The sequence below is a fragment of the Littorina saxatilis genome, linkage group LG4 (assembly GCF_037325665.1).
Source record: "Littorina saxatilis isolate snail1 linkage group LG4, US_GU_Lsax_2.0, whole genome shotgun sequence".
Lineage (NCBI taxonomy): Eukaryota > Metazoa > Mollusca > Gastropoda > Littorinimorpha > Littorinidae > Littorina > Littorina saxatilis.
In genome coordinates, this window is record NC_090248.1 from 20,799,051 (window position 1) to 20,813,446 (window position 14,396).

A 14,396-nucleotide genomic window follows, 5' to 3' on the forward strand; every position below is an offset into this window, starting at 1 on the left:
CCGATGCAAGTTTTTTTCCTTTCTTACACACACTTGCGATTGGCTACACCCTTGCATGCATGCACATTGACACACACATTGACACACACACACACATAACACACACTAAAACATGTTTCTATTATTGTCCTTCCTTGTTGGTAACTAGGCAATCTTTTGATAAACATTCGGAAAAGACATACGTGTTGATTCTAATATGTTCACCATGTAAAGTAGCATTGAATTGTTGAATAAAACAATGTTTAAACCAAGGACATACTTGTGGTCCTTGTTGAGCGCCCCAATGACCCCCAGGATGAGCGGCCATCCTTGCTGCAGCGTCTCCCCGCAGCTGTGCAGCACTTGCAGCACACAGTCCAACTGACGCTGACGTATGTCGCCATGTGGGATCCCTGATAGCTCTTGTAGCGGCGACAGCACACTAATCTGAAGTTTCTGTGAGACAAATAATTGTAAGGTATGGGATGAGGGTCTGATGTTATTCCCAAACACATTCAGAAATAATGAGTTGATGGGTTCGTATCAAAAAGGGAACAACTAGTACGCATTAAATCTTTGTATGACTGTTGATGAAACACACGTGTAAACATGCACACATGCATGCACACACAAAAACAGAAACAGTCAGACAGACATGGGCATGGGTGAGCTAACAAACAAAACCACACATTCATCAAATTACTACCAGGCCCAAGAACCTCTGATAAATAAATAGAAAGACAGTGATAGGGGGACAGAGATGACAAACAGACAGATGCTAGGATGGATGGATGGGCAGAAAGATAGACACGCACACAAAAGATCCGTCAAAGAAAAAAAGAAGAAAGAAAGAGACACTAACAGACATACATACAGATGCACAGCAATCCGACAAAAGAAATAATTATGGAAACTTACGGACAGAGAGACGATTGAAAGACAGATGGGAAGACACAAAAACAGACAGACAGACAGACAGATGCACAGATGATCCGACAGAAAAATATAAACTTATGGAGAGAGAGTAGATTAGACAGGCATACAGAAAGACATACAACAGACAGAAAGAGAGACAAACAGACAGACAGATGATTCAACTGATGAATGGATACACAAGCAAACTGACAGACAGGGAGACGATTGTACAGCAGGAGGGAGGGACAGAACGACAGACAAACGATTTCTGATAAACAAAGGGAAGCAAGCGCTCTAAAATGCATAGGACATGTGTAATAGAGTAAGTGAGAGTTCTTCGGAACCATTAATTCTCCTGGCACGGCCTGAGAGTATAACAAGCATCGAAATGAACAAGCAACTTTCCTACTCAATAGATAGACGATAGACAACAAACCTCATTCTGGTGGATGGGCGGGTCAAACTTGTGTTTGAGCAGAGACCTAACCAGGGATGTGATGGCCTCAGCCCCCCAGCTCCTCATCCCCGCGTGTGGATGCTGACACACCTGAAAAACACACACACAAACACACTGTGGTCAGTCCACAATGTTATTCATAAAGTTACAAATAAGAAGCATGAGACCTGTTGATATTGCTGTATGTCTAGCAAGTGATCCACTGTGAACATTTCTGTCAGCAAAAAAAGGTCACGACTCGAGACATTGACATTTTCATCGGCAGATCGATGTTCCTGTGATTATTGATGTTTTCTTGTGGAAAGTACAGAAAACTTCTTGTCAGGGCAGTTCACGTGCCTCAACAAGAACAAGAACAAGAGCAAGAACAACAACAACAAAAGACAAAAAGTCTGTGAAATATTCCTTAATTCCATTCAAAACCTGTAAAACAAGGAAATGGTGCAAATAGCTGTATCCCAAGTAGACGTAGGCCGTGCAGCAAAGTCGTAAAGCACATGCCACCTTCTATGAATAAACAGACACCAAATTAATTTCAGTGTGTAAGGGTCAAATTTTAATGATGAAAAAGAGAGAAAGTGGAAGGAAACATAAGCAGAATCAACGCTTGCCAAGATTTCTGTTCTGCTCCTCAACTTGACAAGGGATGCAATGAGATTTTAGAGGAGTTCTCCCTATTAGCCGGTTACCTCCCTTCCATCAGAAACCCGCTGTGCTGCTTGTGACCAGTTCAGGCTAGTTCACGATTTATCGTACCCGCCTTTGTTATAAGAATCTGTGGGCGTTCATGTGTGTGTGTGTGTGTGTGTGTGTGTGTGTGTGTGTGTGTGTGTGTGAGTGAGTGAGTGAGTGAGTGAGTGAGTGTGTGTGTGTGTGTATGCGTGCGTGCGTGAGTCATGTATGCGTGCGTGCGTAAGTGTGTGTGTGTGTGAGTGCGTGTGCGTGCGTGCGTCGGAGTGCATGTGTGCCGCACGCGTGAGTGAGTGTGAGCCGTGTGTGCGTGCGTGCGTCAGTCAGTGTGTCCGTGCGTGTGTGTACGTGGATGACGCCATGTTTTGCAAGTGTTAACACACGGTCTGCTAGATTCGTTAGCCAGTCCCAGATGTGTATCTACCGTAGACCGTAGGCCTACTGTGTATCACTCACTGAGCTGATTTTGAACTCCATCCAGGGACGGCATAGCTACTTATGGTTGCTCTCACTACACAAAACGGCGACATCAAGCAATGAATCAAGACTGCAGACATTTTATCATTCGGATCCCATCGTTACGCCAATCGGACAAAAAGAAATATCAGAAATCGTCCCCCAGCCCCCACGTATTGATTTACAGTACCGAATATAGGCGTTACTGCAGGGCAGATATAACAGTGACCGCCCCCGCAAAAAAATCATCCTCTGAGAACAAACGCTACTGTATTATTTTCATTTACCCCAAGTATATGCCTGTTGCATTAACAAAAAGATCCATATTCCCTTGTAGCTGATCCTGACGCTACGCTGCAAGGGACATTTCGTGAGAGCCAAAATGTTGGGGATAAATTGTCACTTCACTAGCACAACTTTAATATATTGAAACCTTAAAACCCTAACTAATTTCACTCATAAAATCGTATTATATGCATTTTCTGTTGTTCGTGGAACAAACCAACAACGTGTAGTAAAAAAAGAAAGAAAGAACAAAAGTGGAATGTTTTGTTTTTGTACCCAGGACGACAAAACTAACATTGAACAAGAAAGAAAGAAGGACAGAAGGAAAGAAAGACAGACAGACAGACAGGCAGAAAGAAAAACAAGTCGCGTAAGGCGAAATTACTACATTTAGTCAAGCTGTGGAACTCACAGAATGAAACTGAACGCACTGCATTTTTTCACAATGACCGAAGTCCGCCGATAGTGCAAAAGGCAGTGAAAGTGACGAGCCTGTTTAACGCAGTTGCGCTGCGCTGCATATCACGCTTTACTGTACCTCTCTTCGTTTTAACTTTCTGAGCGTGTTTTAATCCAAACATATCATATCTATATGTTTTTGGAATCAGGAACCGACAAGAAATAAGATGAAATTGTTTTTAAAACGATTTCGGAAATTTAATTTTAATCATAATTTTTATATTTTTAATTTTCAGAGCTTGTTTGTAATCCGAATATAACATATTTATATGTTTTTGGAATCAGAACATGATAAAGAATAAAATAAAAGTAATTTTGGATCGTTTTATAAAAAAATAATTTTAATTACAATTTTCAGATTTTTAATGACCAAAGTCATTAATTAATTTTTAAGCCTCCATGCTGAAATGCAATACCGAAGTCCGGCCTTTGTCGAAGATTGCTTGGCCAAAATTTCAATCAATTTGATTGAAAAATGAGGGTGTGACAGTGCCGCCTCAACTTTTACAAAAAGTCGGATATGACGTCATAAAAGACAATTATCGAAAAAAAGAAAAAAACATCTGGGGATATCATACCCAGGAACTCTCATGTAAAATTTCATAAAGATCGGTCCAGTAGGTTGGTCTGAATCGCTCTACACACACACACGCACAGACAGACAGACACACACACACACACACACACACACACACACACATACACCACGACCCTCGTATCGATTCCCCCTCTATGTTAAAACATTTAGTCAAAACTTGACTAAATGTAAAAAGAAAGACAGAAACAAAGAAGTGTACTAGCTGTAACTATGAGAGAATAGATAAGGAAAAGTATCAAACCTGACCTATTTTTGTTCTTTCATTCTTGTTCTTCTGGCGACTGAATTCTGTCGCGCGACAGAGAGACCCAAAACCCCCAACTGTTTCCAAAAGAAAGAGATATAAAAAAAACAAAGCGCAGAGAGAACCACAGAAAAAAGCAACGTATAATTGTTGTACCCAGGAGAGAGAATAAATGACAAGCGCAGACCTTGACCCGTTTTATGTGTGTTTTTGTTTGTTTGTTCGTTTTTCCCGTGACCGAATTCTGCAGTGTGGCAGAGTAATCTCATCCAACACTGAATAACAACAACACGAATGATCTTTCCTATTGTTAGAATCGGTAATGAGTTCACTCCCTTATTCAGTATGTATATATGCATCCCTGTTTTCTATCTCTTCCGGCTTTACTCGCAATGCCACCCACAACAACTTTTTGCGTATTTTTGTGTGTAAAGACAAAGCCCTTCCCGTTAAACAGTTCGGCTCACCATCTCAGATGTGGCCAAGCTTGTACATGGGATAAGACTATCCCTCCACTTGGACTTATATCACAAATCAATATCCTGGCTGCTTCCTGCACGCCAGAGTGAGAATGAAGCAATGAATTGCACAACAAGGTAAAAGAGTCCGGTATGAAATTCAGTAGACTTCATTCATGAAATAAAAATCCAGCTATGCACAGAGAGCATCCAGGCTGTTGAGTTGTTGTATTTGTCAAAGTGAGGGATGGTCGTATTCCATTTGAAAGCCAGATTGGAGGTCGTGAATCTACTTCTTCTTCCCAATGCATGGGCTGAAACTCCCACGTACATTCGTGTTTGTTGTTGTTGCATGAGTGGGTTTTTGCTAGCAGGTCTGCACATATTAAGTTGACCTGGGAGATCGGAAAAAGCTCCACCCTTAAACCCACCAGGCGCAGCCGGGATTCGAACACGCGACCCTCCGCATGGGAGGCCGGCTTCTTATCCACAAGGCCATTGTGCCCGTCGGTCGTGAATCGAATTGCTTACAAAGGAAGGACTGTGGCACTAAGCCTATATAAGCAATGCCGCCTGAGTCGATATGCGCCCATTTTATCATTTTATCATTATTATGTATATTATGGAGTCTAAAATTGTGGGTATATTTACTGAGGTTATGAACAGAGAACCTGAGAAACCTTGAGGGGGTCTTAAAAAAAAAGGGGGGGGGGGGGCACTGTATCATGGATACGTGCTTTCTTTTTCGCTTCTTTAATACTTGATTTGATTCCAATTCTTATTTCCCTGTACACATTATTTTTCATTGTATTCTCGTTTAGTTCAATTTGCTGCAGAAGCTTTTCTCTTTCAACCGAAGGAAGTCCTGGCATTATTAACAACTCCAGCCAAACAGCAAAAAACCCCACAAACAAACTAACCAAAAAATAGAGTTAAAAAAAAAAGGAAATAAAGAATGTGGAAAGGGGAAAACAACACCGTAAAAACGTGGGAGGCATCCAAGGGATAGAGCTTCTGAGATTATGACGTTTCTGTTCTACGGTAATTTCTGCAACAAGAATTGCAAAAAACACTGTTGTTTATGAAATATGACAAAGGAACAAAGAAAGAATTAAAAAGAAAAAGATGAAAAAGCACAAAAAAAGCAAGCGAACTGCAAATTACAGAAGAAAGAAAAAAAAAGAAAAAGAAAAAGAAAACTTCTAAATGAAATCCAGATGAAAGGAAGACTACGGGACAAAGAAGGAAAAAACAAAAATAGACAGAGACAAAAGAGCACAAACAAGAGAATTGACAAAAATGGAAAAACGAGCAGCTCGGACATAAGAGACAAGACAGCTTCAAGGCCCTTGAGCAAAAACAAAACAAAACAAGAGAGAGAGAGAGAGAGAGAGAGAGAGAGAGAGAGAGAGAGAGAGAGAGAGAGAGAGAGAGAGAGAGACAAACAGACAGACAGACAGACAGACAGACAGACAAAGAGACAACCAGATAGATTTCTTTCTTTATTTGGTGTTTAACGTCGTTTTCAACCACGAAGGTTATATCGCGACGAACAACCAGATAGATAGCTTGAGAAGTATTTCTTTATGAAACACACAATGCACAAAGAACAGAAGCAAAAAAACAAAACCCCGTAACAAAACACATAGAAAACAACAAGAGCAACAGAAAGAAATGAACAATACACAAACAAGAACATAAAACAAGAAGCGAAACGAAACTCACAGAAACAACAAACTTACCAGAAAGAAAAAGACAGCACAGAAAAAAAACCTCGCAGAAACAAGATAGGCAACAAGGATCGGAACCAGGATAGAGAGATAGAGAAAAGAAGAAGAAAATTAAAAAACAAACTCATAATACACAGAAAGAACAGAAACAAAAGCAACACAGCAAGGGAAATAAAGACAAAAACGGCGTTAGACACAAGTCAAGTGCCAACAAGGATGGGAGCTAGGATAGAGATATAGAGAAAAGAAGAAGCAGAAGAGAAAGTAGAAGTAACAAACACATAATACAGAGAAAGAACAGAAACAAAACATACCAAAAACAACACAGCCAGAGAAATAAAGACAAAAGACCGAGAAAAAAAAAAGAGAAAACAAGTCGCGTAAGGCGAAAATACATTTAGTCAAGTAGCTGTCGAACTCACAGAATGAAACTGAACGCAATGCAACGCAGCAAGACCGTATACTCGTAGCATCGTCAGTCCACCGCTCATGGCAAAGGCAGTGAAATTGACAAGAAGAGCGGGGTAGTAGTTGCGCTGAGAAGGATAGCACGCTTTTCTGTACCTCTCTTCGTTTTAAGTTTCTGAGCGTGTTTTCAATCCAAACATATCATATCTATGTTTTTGGAATCAGGAACCGACAAGGAATAAGATGAAAGTGTTTTTAAATTGATTTCGAAAATTTAATTTTGATCATAATTTTTATATTTTTAATTTTCAGAGCTTGTTTTTAATCCAAATATAACATATTTATATGTTTTTGGAATGAGAAAATGATGGAGAATAAGATGAACGTAAATTTGGATCGTTTTATAAAAAAAATAATTTTTTTTACAATTTTCAGATTTTTAATGCCCAAAGTCATTAATTAATTTTGAAGCCACCAAGCTGAAATGCAATACCGAAGTCCGGGCTTCGTCGAAGATTACTTGACCAAAATTTCAACCGCCTCAACTTTCACGAAAAGCCGGATATGACGTCATCAAAGACATTTATCGAAAAAAAATGAAAAAAACATCTGAGGATACCATTACCCAGGAACTCTCATGTCAAATTTCATAAAGATCGGTCCAGTAGTTTAGTCTGAATCGCTCTACACACACACAGACAGACAGACAGACAGACAGACAGACAGACAGACAGACAGACACACATACACCACGACCCTCGTCTCGATTCACCCCTCTATGTTAAAACATTTAGTCAAAACTTGACTAAATGTAAAACAAGTCGCGTAAGGCGAAAATACAATATTTAGTCAAGTAGCTGTCGAACTCACAGAATGAAACTGAACGCAACGCCATTTTACTCGTAGTATCGTCAGGCCACCGCTCATGGCAAAGGCAGTGAAATTGACAAGAAGAGCGGGGTAGTAGTTGCGCTAAGAAGGATAGCACGCTTTTCTGTACCTCTCTTTGTTTTAACTTTCTGAGCGTGTTTTTAATCCAAACATATCATATCTATATGTTTTTGGAATCAGGAACCGACAAGGAATAAGATGAAAGTGTTTTTAAATTGATTTGGACAATTTAATTTTGATAATAATTTTTATATATTTAATTTTCAGAGCTTGTTTTTAATCCGAATATAACATATTTATATGTTTTTGGAATCAGCAAATGATGGAAAATAAGATAAACGTAAATTTGGAGCGTTTTATAAATTTTTATTTTTTTTTACAATTTTCCGATTTTTAATGACCAAAGTCATTAATTAATTTTTAAGCCACCAAGCTGAAATGCAATACCGAACCCCGGGCTTCGTCGAAGATTACTTGACCAAAATTTCAACCAATTTGGTTGAAAAATGAGGGCGTGACAGTGCCGCCTCAACTTTCACGAAAAGCCGGATATGACGTCATCAAAGACATTTATCAAAAAAATGAAAAAAACATTCGGGGATTTCATACCCAGGAACTCTCATGTCAAATTTCATAAAGATCGGTCCAGTAGTTTAGTCTGAATCGCTCTACACACACACACAGACACACAGACACACACACATACACCACGACCCTCGTCTCGATTCCCCCCTCTACGTTAAAATATTTAGTCAAAACTTGACTAAATATAAAAAAACAACAACCAAGAAATTCCTTCGAGGTAGGAAAAACACCTCCGTTGGTCAAAGGGAAATAACCATTCTCACTGCACCCATTCTCACTGCCACCAACTGAGAAGGTTATTTCCCTTTGACCATGAATATGTTTCTCTATAAGTCCTTGTAGAATCTTAATCCACCAATAACTTTCTAACCGTGTGTTTGACTGGTCCCAATTTTTGTAAGGACCGTCTCAGGAATGTATAGAACCTGTTCACCAAGTTTGGTGACGATCGGTCCGTTCATTCTTGAGATCTATATGCGAACACAAACACACAAACACGTCGAGCGAAACCTATACACACCCCTATACCGGGGGTGTAAAAAGCAGCGGCGGCGGACACAAGAGGCAAGACAACGTACAGGCGCCGGGAGCCAAGGGATCCGATAAGCACGTGCAGAACGTGACAGGCGGACAGAGCCACGAGGGACGAGACAAGGCTGGAGGAAAGACAACAAAAAGCGCGGCTACTCCACTCCCGGCCCCTCATGCCATCACGTCTCCGCGGATCCGGAACAAGTTGTCTGCCAACAAACTGTCGGCACTTAGAAGCGCCGGGGGAATCAAGAAGCGCTGGGGGTAAAAAGAAAGAAAAGAATAATAAGGAAGAAAAAACTGAACTTACGACAAGACACAGACTGAGAGGGGGAAAAAAGACAGAGAGAAAAATGTACCTATGACGGTTGTATTAGTACGGCTCAACTGTTGCGTGAGCTCAGCGAGAAAAAATGGGTTACTATGTTCTCACCAGATATATAAATAGTCTATTTATATCCATGGTTCTCACCAAACTAGAGCATGCTCCTCCCCCACACACACTTACTAGTAAAGAGTACGATATCTCTCTCTCTCTCACACACACACACACACACTTTTAAAACCTCCAACAATCTGAGTAGTTTATCAAAACATGTCCCAAAATTGCAACTGCCATCATAAATCTCAATTCCATACAAATGAAAATCAGGCTTTTGAAGAGAGGCAGTCAAACATGACGGTCAGTTCATTTTCCATTTTGGCCATTGATCTTTGTTTGAGGGGTAGTGGGTTCCGAGGTCAGGAATGGTCAAACAGACATTGAAAACTTTATGTTCTCAAACAGGAAAAAGATACAAATTAACCCCTCAAAAATGTCAACTTTGAATAATCTTTTGAAAGCCCCTGAGAAAAAAGAGTAAAACATTCATCAAAACAACAACAGAAATGTCTTCCCATTAGAACCTGGGTCACGACGTGCAACAACCTCTGGCTTCCCATTTGCTCTTCACAATTCTCCCATAGGAAGGAATACCAGAAAGTTTAAAAAGAGAAAAAAGAAGAAATAAAAGACATTGGAATAAGACTCTTTTTTGGTTAACCAACGATAACGGCCAAAGATAACAACAAAAAGAGAGAAAGATAAAAGGGTTGAAAGAAAGGGAGAGGGTGGGGGGGGGGGGGGGATGAGGGGAGGAGAAAACAACGCAATTCGAAAGGCTCTTCTGACACTTTCGGGCTGCAGGGATTCGAACCGACCTTTGTTAGAAGTAGACATTCACGAGGAAGATAACGAGTAAAGCGAACTTGTTACATTTCTCAAACATCAAGGGAGACCGAATCGAGACAAAGTTGGAAAGTTTGGCACCCCCGCACAAAAACTAGGTCTCTGGACATCATTCCCTGGTGTAAGCCGTTTTGCTTCAGAAACCCCTAAAATGGCAAAGATCAGACAGCGAGCCTTGACAACATTACTCAGTTTCAGAGACTTCCCCTGTACAAATAAATATTCCCCTCGTGAACAAATCCGATCTAGATGTTCCCGACTTAGTTTTCTCAACGCAGGGGAAAAACTTTGTTTCTACTTTTGATATTTTTCTTCTCATTTTGACTGACGGCTTAACTCACAAACGTGGCTGTATTAGCTTACATGAGAAGTTAGAAGTGAGCTATGCTTGACAAATATAGTACAGAAATATATAATAAACTTCAAGGCCATCATAAATCTCCCCAAGTCTTATGAATAAAGTTTCAAATTACCAAAGGACTTCGGCTTATATTACAACCGTGGCTATGTCGGTTTACTCAAGACGTAAAGAATTAAGTGAGTGATGTAAGACAATTTTAGTTCAGTAACACATCAAATAAACGTCAACTCCATTATGACTCTCCTACACAAAAACCTTAGGAAGAAAATATTAAATTCTGAAGAAACTTCGGCTTAAAGCAGAAATGTGACTAAATAAGTTTACATAAGACGTCAAAGAAGTGAGTTATGTTTGACACATTCAGTGCAGCACCACAATCATGATACCCTTCAACTCCATCACGTACTTCGCAAACGTTTTCACGCAAAAGTCCCAGGAATCTAAGTCTCAAATTCTCAAGAAACGTCCGCTTGTCTCACACAAGAAGTCAGAGGTGATTCATGCTGACCAAATTTACTACAGTAACGACCTGCCGTTTTCATGCAAAAGTCTTAGCAATACCATCTCATATTGAAAATGTTTGGAAATAACTCTGTCGGGGTCTTTATGGAAGAGTTGTGTTCCCTGAAGGTGAGTGGGGAAAGTAAACACGTAAATCGCATCCCAGTGAAAAGTGAGCTTCGATGTGCATAATTTCGAAAGAAAAAGTTATCGCATCAGACACAGAATTATGACATGATGAAGACTGATGAGGAGGATGACAATTACGGCATCGATAGAGAAGAAGAAGAAGAAGAAGAAGAAGAAGAAGAAGAAGAAGAAGAAGAAGAAGAAGAAGAAGAAGAAGAAGAAGTACGACGACGATGTTTTTTTTTCTTCTTTTTTTTTCTATTGAAAGCAAACTGGATATCGGTATTTTTATTGAAAGACCGTGCCGAGTTAGCGTTCTCTGCACAGATACAGAATATTGCACGCACATGTAATATGCATGAAAGATGCCTTGAAGACTATTGATCAAAAGTTGGAAACCAGGTCAAAAAGAAAACATTTTCGAAATTGCCTTTGTAACATGACAATATCCTTCTTGGTATACAAAGTAACACCAGAGCTTGGTGAATGACAGCTTCAACGCTTCGCTGACTGTCTACAAATGTCGCGGGTGGTATATGTATATGGTAACAAACACTATGCTCTTTCTTATGGAAGGCGAAAAGGGTCAAATGATCGAGCAAAAGGATCGAGCAAAAGGATGCATACCTTTCGGAAAGTATGCATCCCCCACGCGTCTGAATCCCTCCGCCCGCAAACACACGAAGTTGATGAGAACGACAACAATAAAGATGATGACTAGCCGACCCATGCACCTATTGTCTCAGACACAACATTGCACGGAAAAACGACATCCCTAAAAATAAGAAAGAGGAAAAAAAGTAGAGAGAGCGAAAGAAAACAGGAAAGGGAAAAAACACATCAAGACAGACACAAGAAAACAACTTGACAGAAAGAAAGAGAAAAAGAGTGAGAAAGGTAAGCATTGTGTCATAGGAGAGAAGCAGATAAAGATATTAGGGAAGCACCATAATGTTTTCAATCTGCGTTCAACGTGGGTGTTCAGAAAGCTGATTCCGCCATTCAGATTTTTTGGGTCCTTATTCCTCTTCCAAATGTTCTTTTTTTTTCTTCTGTTTTGTTACATTGATTCTTGTATTTTTTTCCATCTGGACGTGCTTGGCGAGCAAACACAGGCGTGTCTTTCATCCGGGAACTAATCAGCTCAAGAACGATCACTCAAGCGACAGACGGCAAAGGGGAGATCACTCAGACAGAAGAGTTGGAAACGCCCTCATTATTCTAAGTCTTGGTTCATTTAGTGCGAAAGGCTCAGGCAGTTAACAAAAAACTTTAATTAGTTCACCCAGCAGGAGGGGGGGGGGGGGGTAGGGGATAGTTATCGGGGCATTTAGGAGCACAAAGAGAGCTTGTTCTGGCGACCAGGAGAGCGTCTTTAAATGTTGCATCATTGTGTTCTAGCGCTGAAAGTTCACAAAAAAGCATAGGTTCTTCACTGGACTTGGACTCTATACATCAGGATGAGTTGCTCAGTCGACAGCTGATACATCATTAGCATGATGGCTGATTAAAATGAAACTCACATTTCCCTATTGTGTCATGTCGTCATTGAAGACTCTTGCGGATGAAAATCGCTTCCACTATCTAACACTCGTTATTATTTCTGGTCCAGGAGACTTCGTGGTTCCATGGTTTGTTTGTTTGTTTGTTTGCTTAACGCCCAGCCGACCACGAAGGGCCATATCAGGGCGGTGTGGTTCCATGGAACTCAATCAGTCTAGCTCACTGTTACCTTGCTGATGTACCGCTTCTTTCTGTATATTTTGTTATCTGATCTACTTTTAACGAATGTAAAACCGGCTGACTATAGGAGTTTAACGTTCTCATAGGCCTCTAAACCTATAAGGGGCATTAACGAGTGACACATTTAAAATAAAAACAAGTCGCGTAAAGCGAAAATACAATATTTAGTCAAGTAGCTGTCGAACTCACAGAATGAAACTGAACGCAACGCAACGCAGCAAGACCGTATACTCGTAGCATCGTCACTCCACCGCCCGTGGCAAAGGCAGTGCCCGTGGAATTGACAAGAAGAGCGGGGTATTCGTTGCGCTGAGAAGGATAGCACGCTTTTCTGTACCTCTCTTCGTTTTAACTTTCTGAGCGTGTTTTTAATCCAAACATATTATATCTATATGTTTTCGGAATCAGGAACCAACAAGGAATAAGATGAAAGTGTTTTTAAATTGATTTCGAAAAAAAAAATTTGATAATAATTTTTATATATTTAATTTTCAGAGCTTGTTTTTAATCCAAATATAACATATTTATATGTTTTTGGAATCAGCAAATGATGAAGAATAAGATAAACGTAAATTTGGATCGTTTTATAAATTTTTATTTTTTTTTTACAATTTTCAGATTTTTAATGACCAAAGTCATTAATTAATTTTTAAGCCACCAAGCTGAAATGCAATACCGAAGTCCGGGCTTCGTCGAAGATTACTTGACCAAAATTTCAACCAATTTGGTTGAAAAATGAGGGCGTGACAGTGCCGCCTCAACTTTCACGAAAAGCCGGATATGACGTCATCAAAGACATTTATCAAAAAAATGAAAAAAACGTTCGGGAATTTCATACCCAGGAACTCTCATGTCAAATTTCATAAAGATCGGTCCAGTAGTTTAGTCTGAATCGCTCTACACACACACACAGACACACAGACACACGCACATACACCACGACCCTCGTTTCGATTCCCCCTCGATGTTAAAATATTTAGTCAAAACTTGACTAAATATAAAAAAAGAGAGAGAGAGAGAGAGAGAGAGAGAGAGAGAGAGAGAGAGAGAGAGAGAGAGAGAAAGAGAGAGAGAGGTCAAATCAAATGACCAATTCCATTACAATGTACTTCTTTACCGGCCTGAAACAGTACATTTGCCTGGAACAGTCTGGAACAAGTTTAAACCCAACAGGTCGTCTCTCACCATTTACAAAGCTTCTTAACCCGACCCCCAAACAGTGAAAGGCTACGTTAACATAGTGTGTGGATGTGGATGCCCCATACATCTTTACGATCCCGCGACCCAGAGAGGCTAAAACCCCTCATTTTCACCACGGGCTGAGCAAATGTTTGACCTGACGCCGGATGTCAAAGGACGCGGAAAAGGCCCAATCTTGCCCAATTGACTCGCCTTCGTGGACAAAGCGCTTGTCGACCAACCGCCTCTGGCGCCCTCTTTCTGCTTTTCCGGCGAGTTGCATTCTGGGGAATTGACATGGCCGAAGATGTTAGAGCCACTTTGTGCAAAAAAAAGGGTTTTGAATGGATGTGAGTGTGGGGAACGGGTTGGGTGAATGTTGGAGTACATTGTGTGTGTGTGTGTGTGTGTGTGTGTGTGTGTGTGTGTGTGTGTGTGTGTGTGTGTGTGTGTGTGTGTGTGTGTGTGTGTGTGTGTTTGCACGCTATATTACACAGTTTGAATCAGACTTACTCGCTCTCCCCCCCCCCCCCCCTCTCACTTGAAAATGCTCTCAACGCCAGAAACAA

The 14,396-nt window shown here is 40.4% G+C and overlaps 1 protein-coding gene across 1 annotated transcript in view; it reads right to left on the reverse strand.

Annotated features, from left to right (window-relative positions):
- Window positions 1–14,396, reverse strand: part of LOC138964211 (protein MON2 homolog) — a 625,692-nt gene that overhangs the window by 57,425 nt on the left and 553,871 nt on the right. The window contains exons 20-21 of the mRNA XM_070336107.1: window positions 1,331–1,441; window positions 260–435 (exon numbers count right to left, since the gene is read on the reverse strand). Of these exons, the coding sequence (XP_070192208.1) occupies window positions 260–435; window positions 1,331–1,441 (287 nt within the window). The remainder of the gene's footprint in view (window positions 1–259; window positions 436–1,330; window positions 1,442–14,396) is intronic.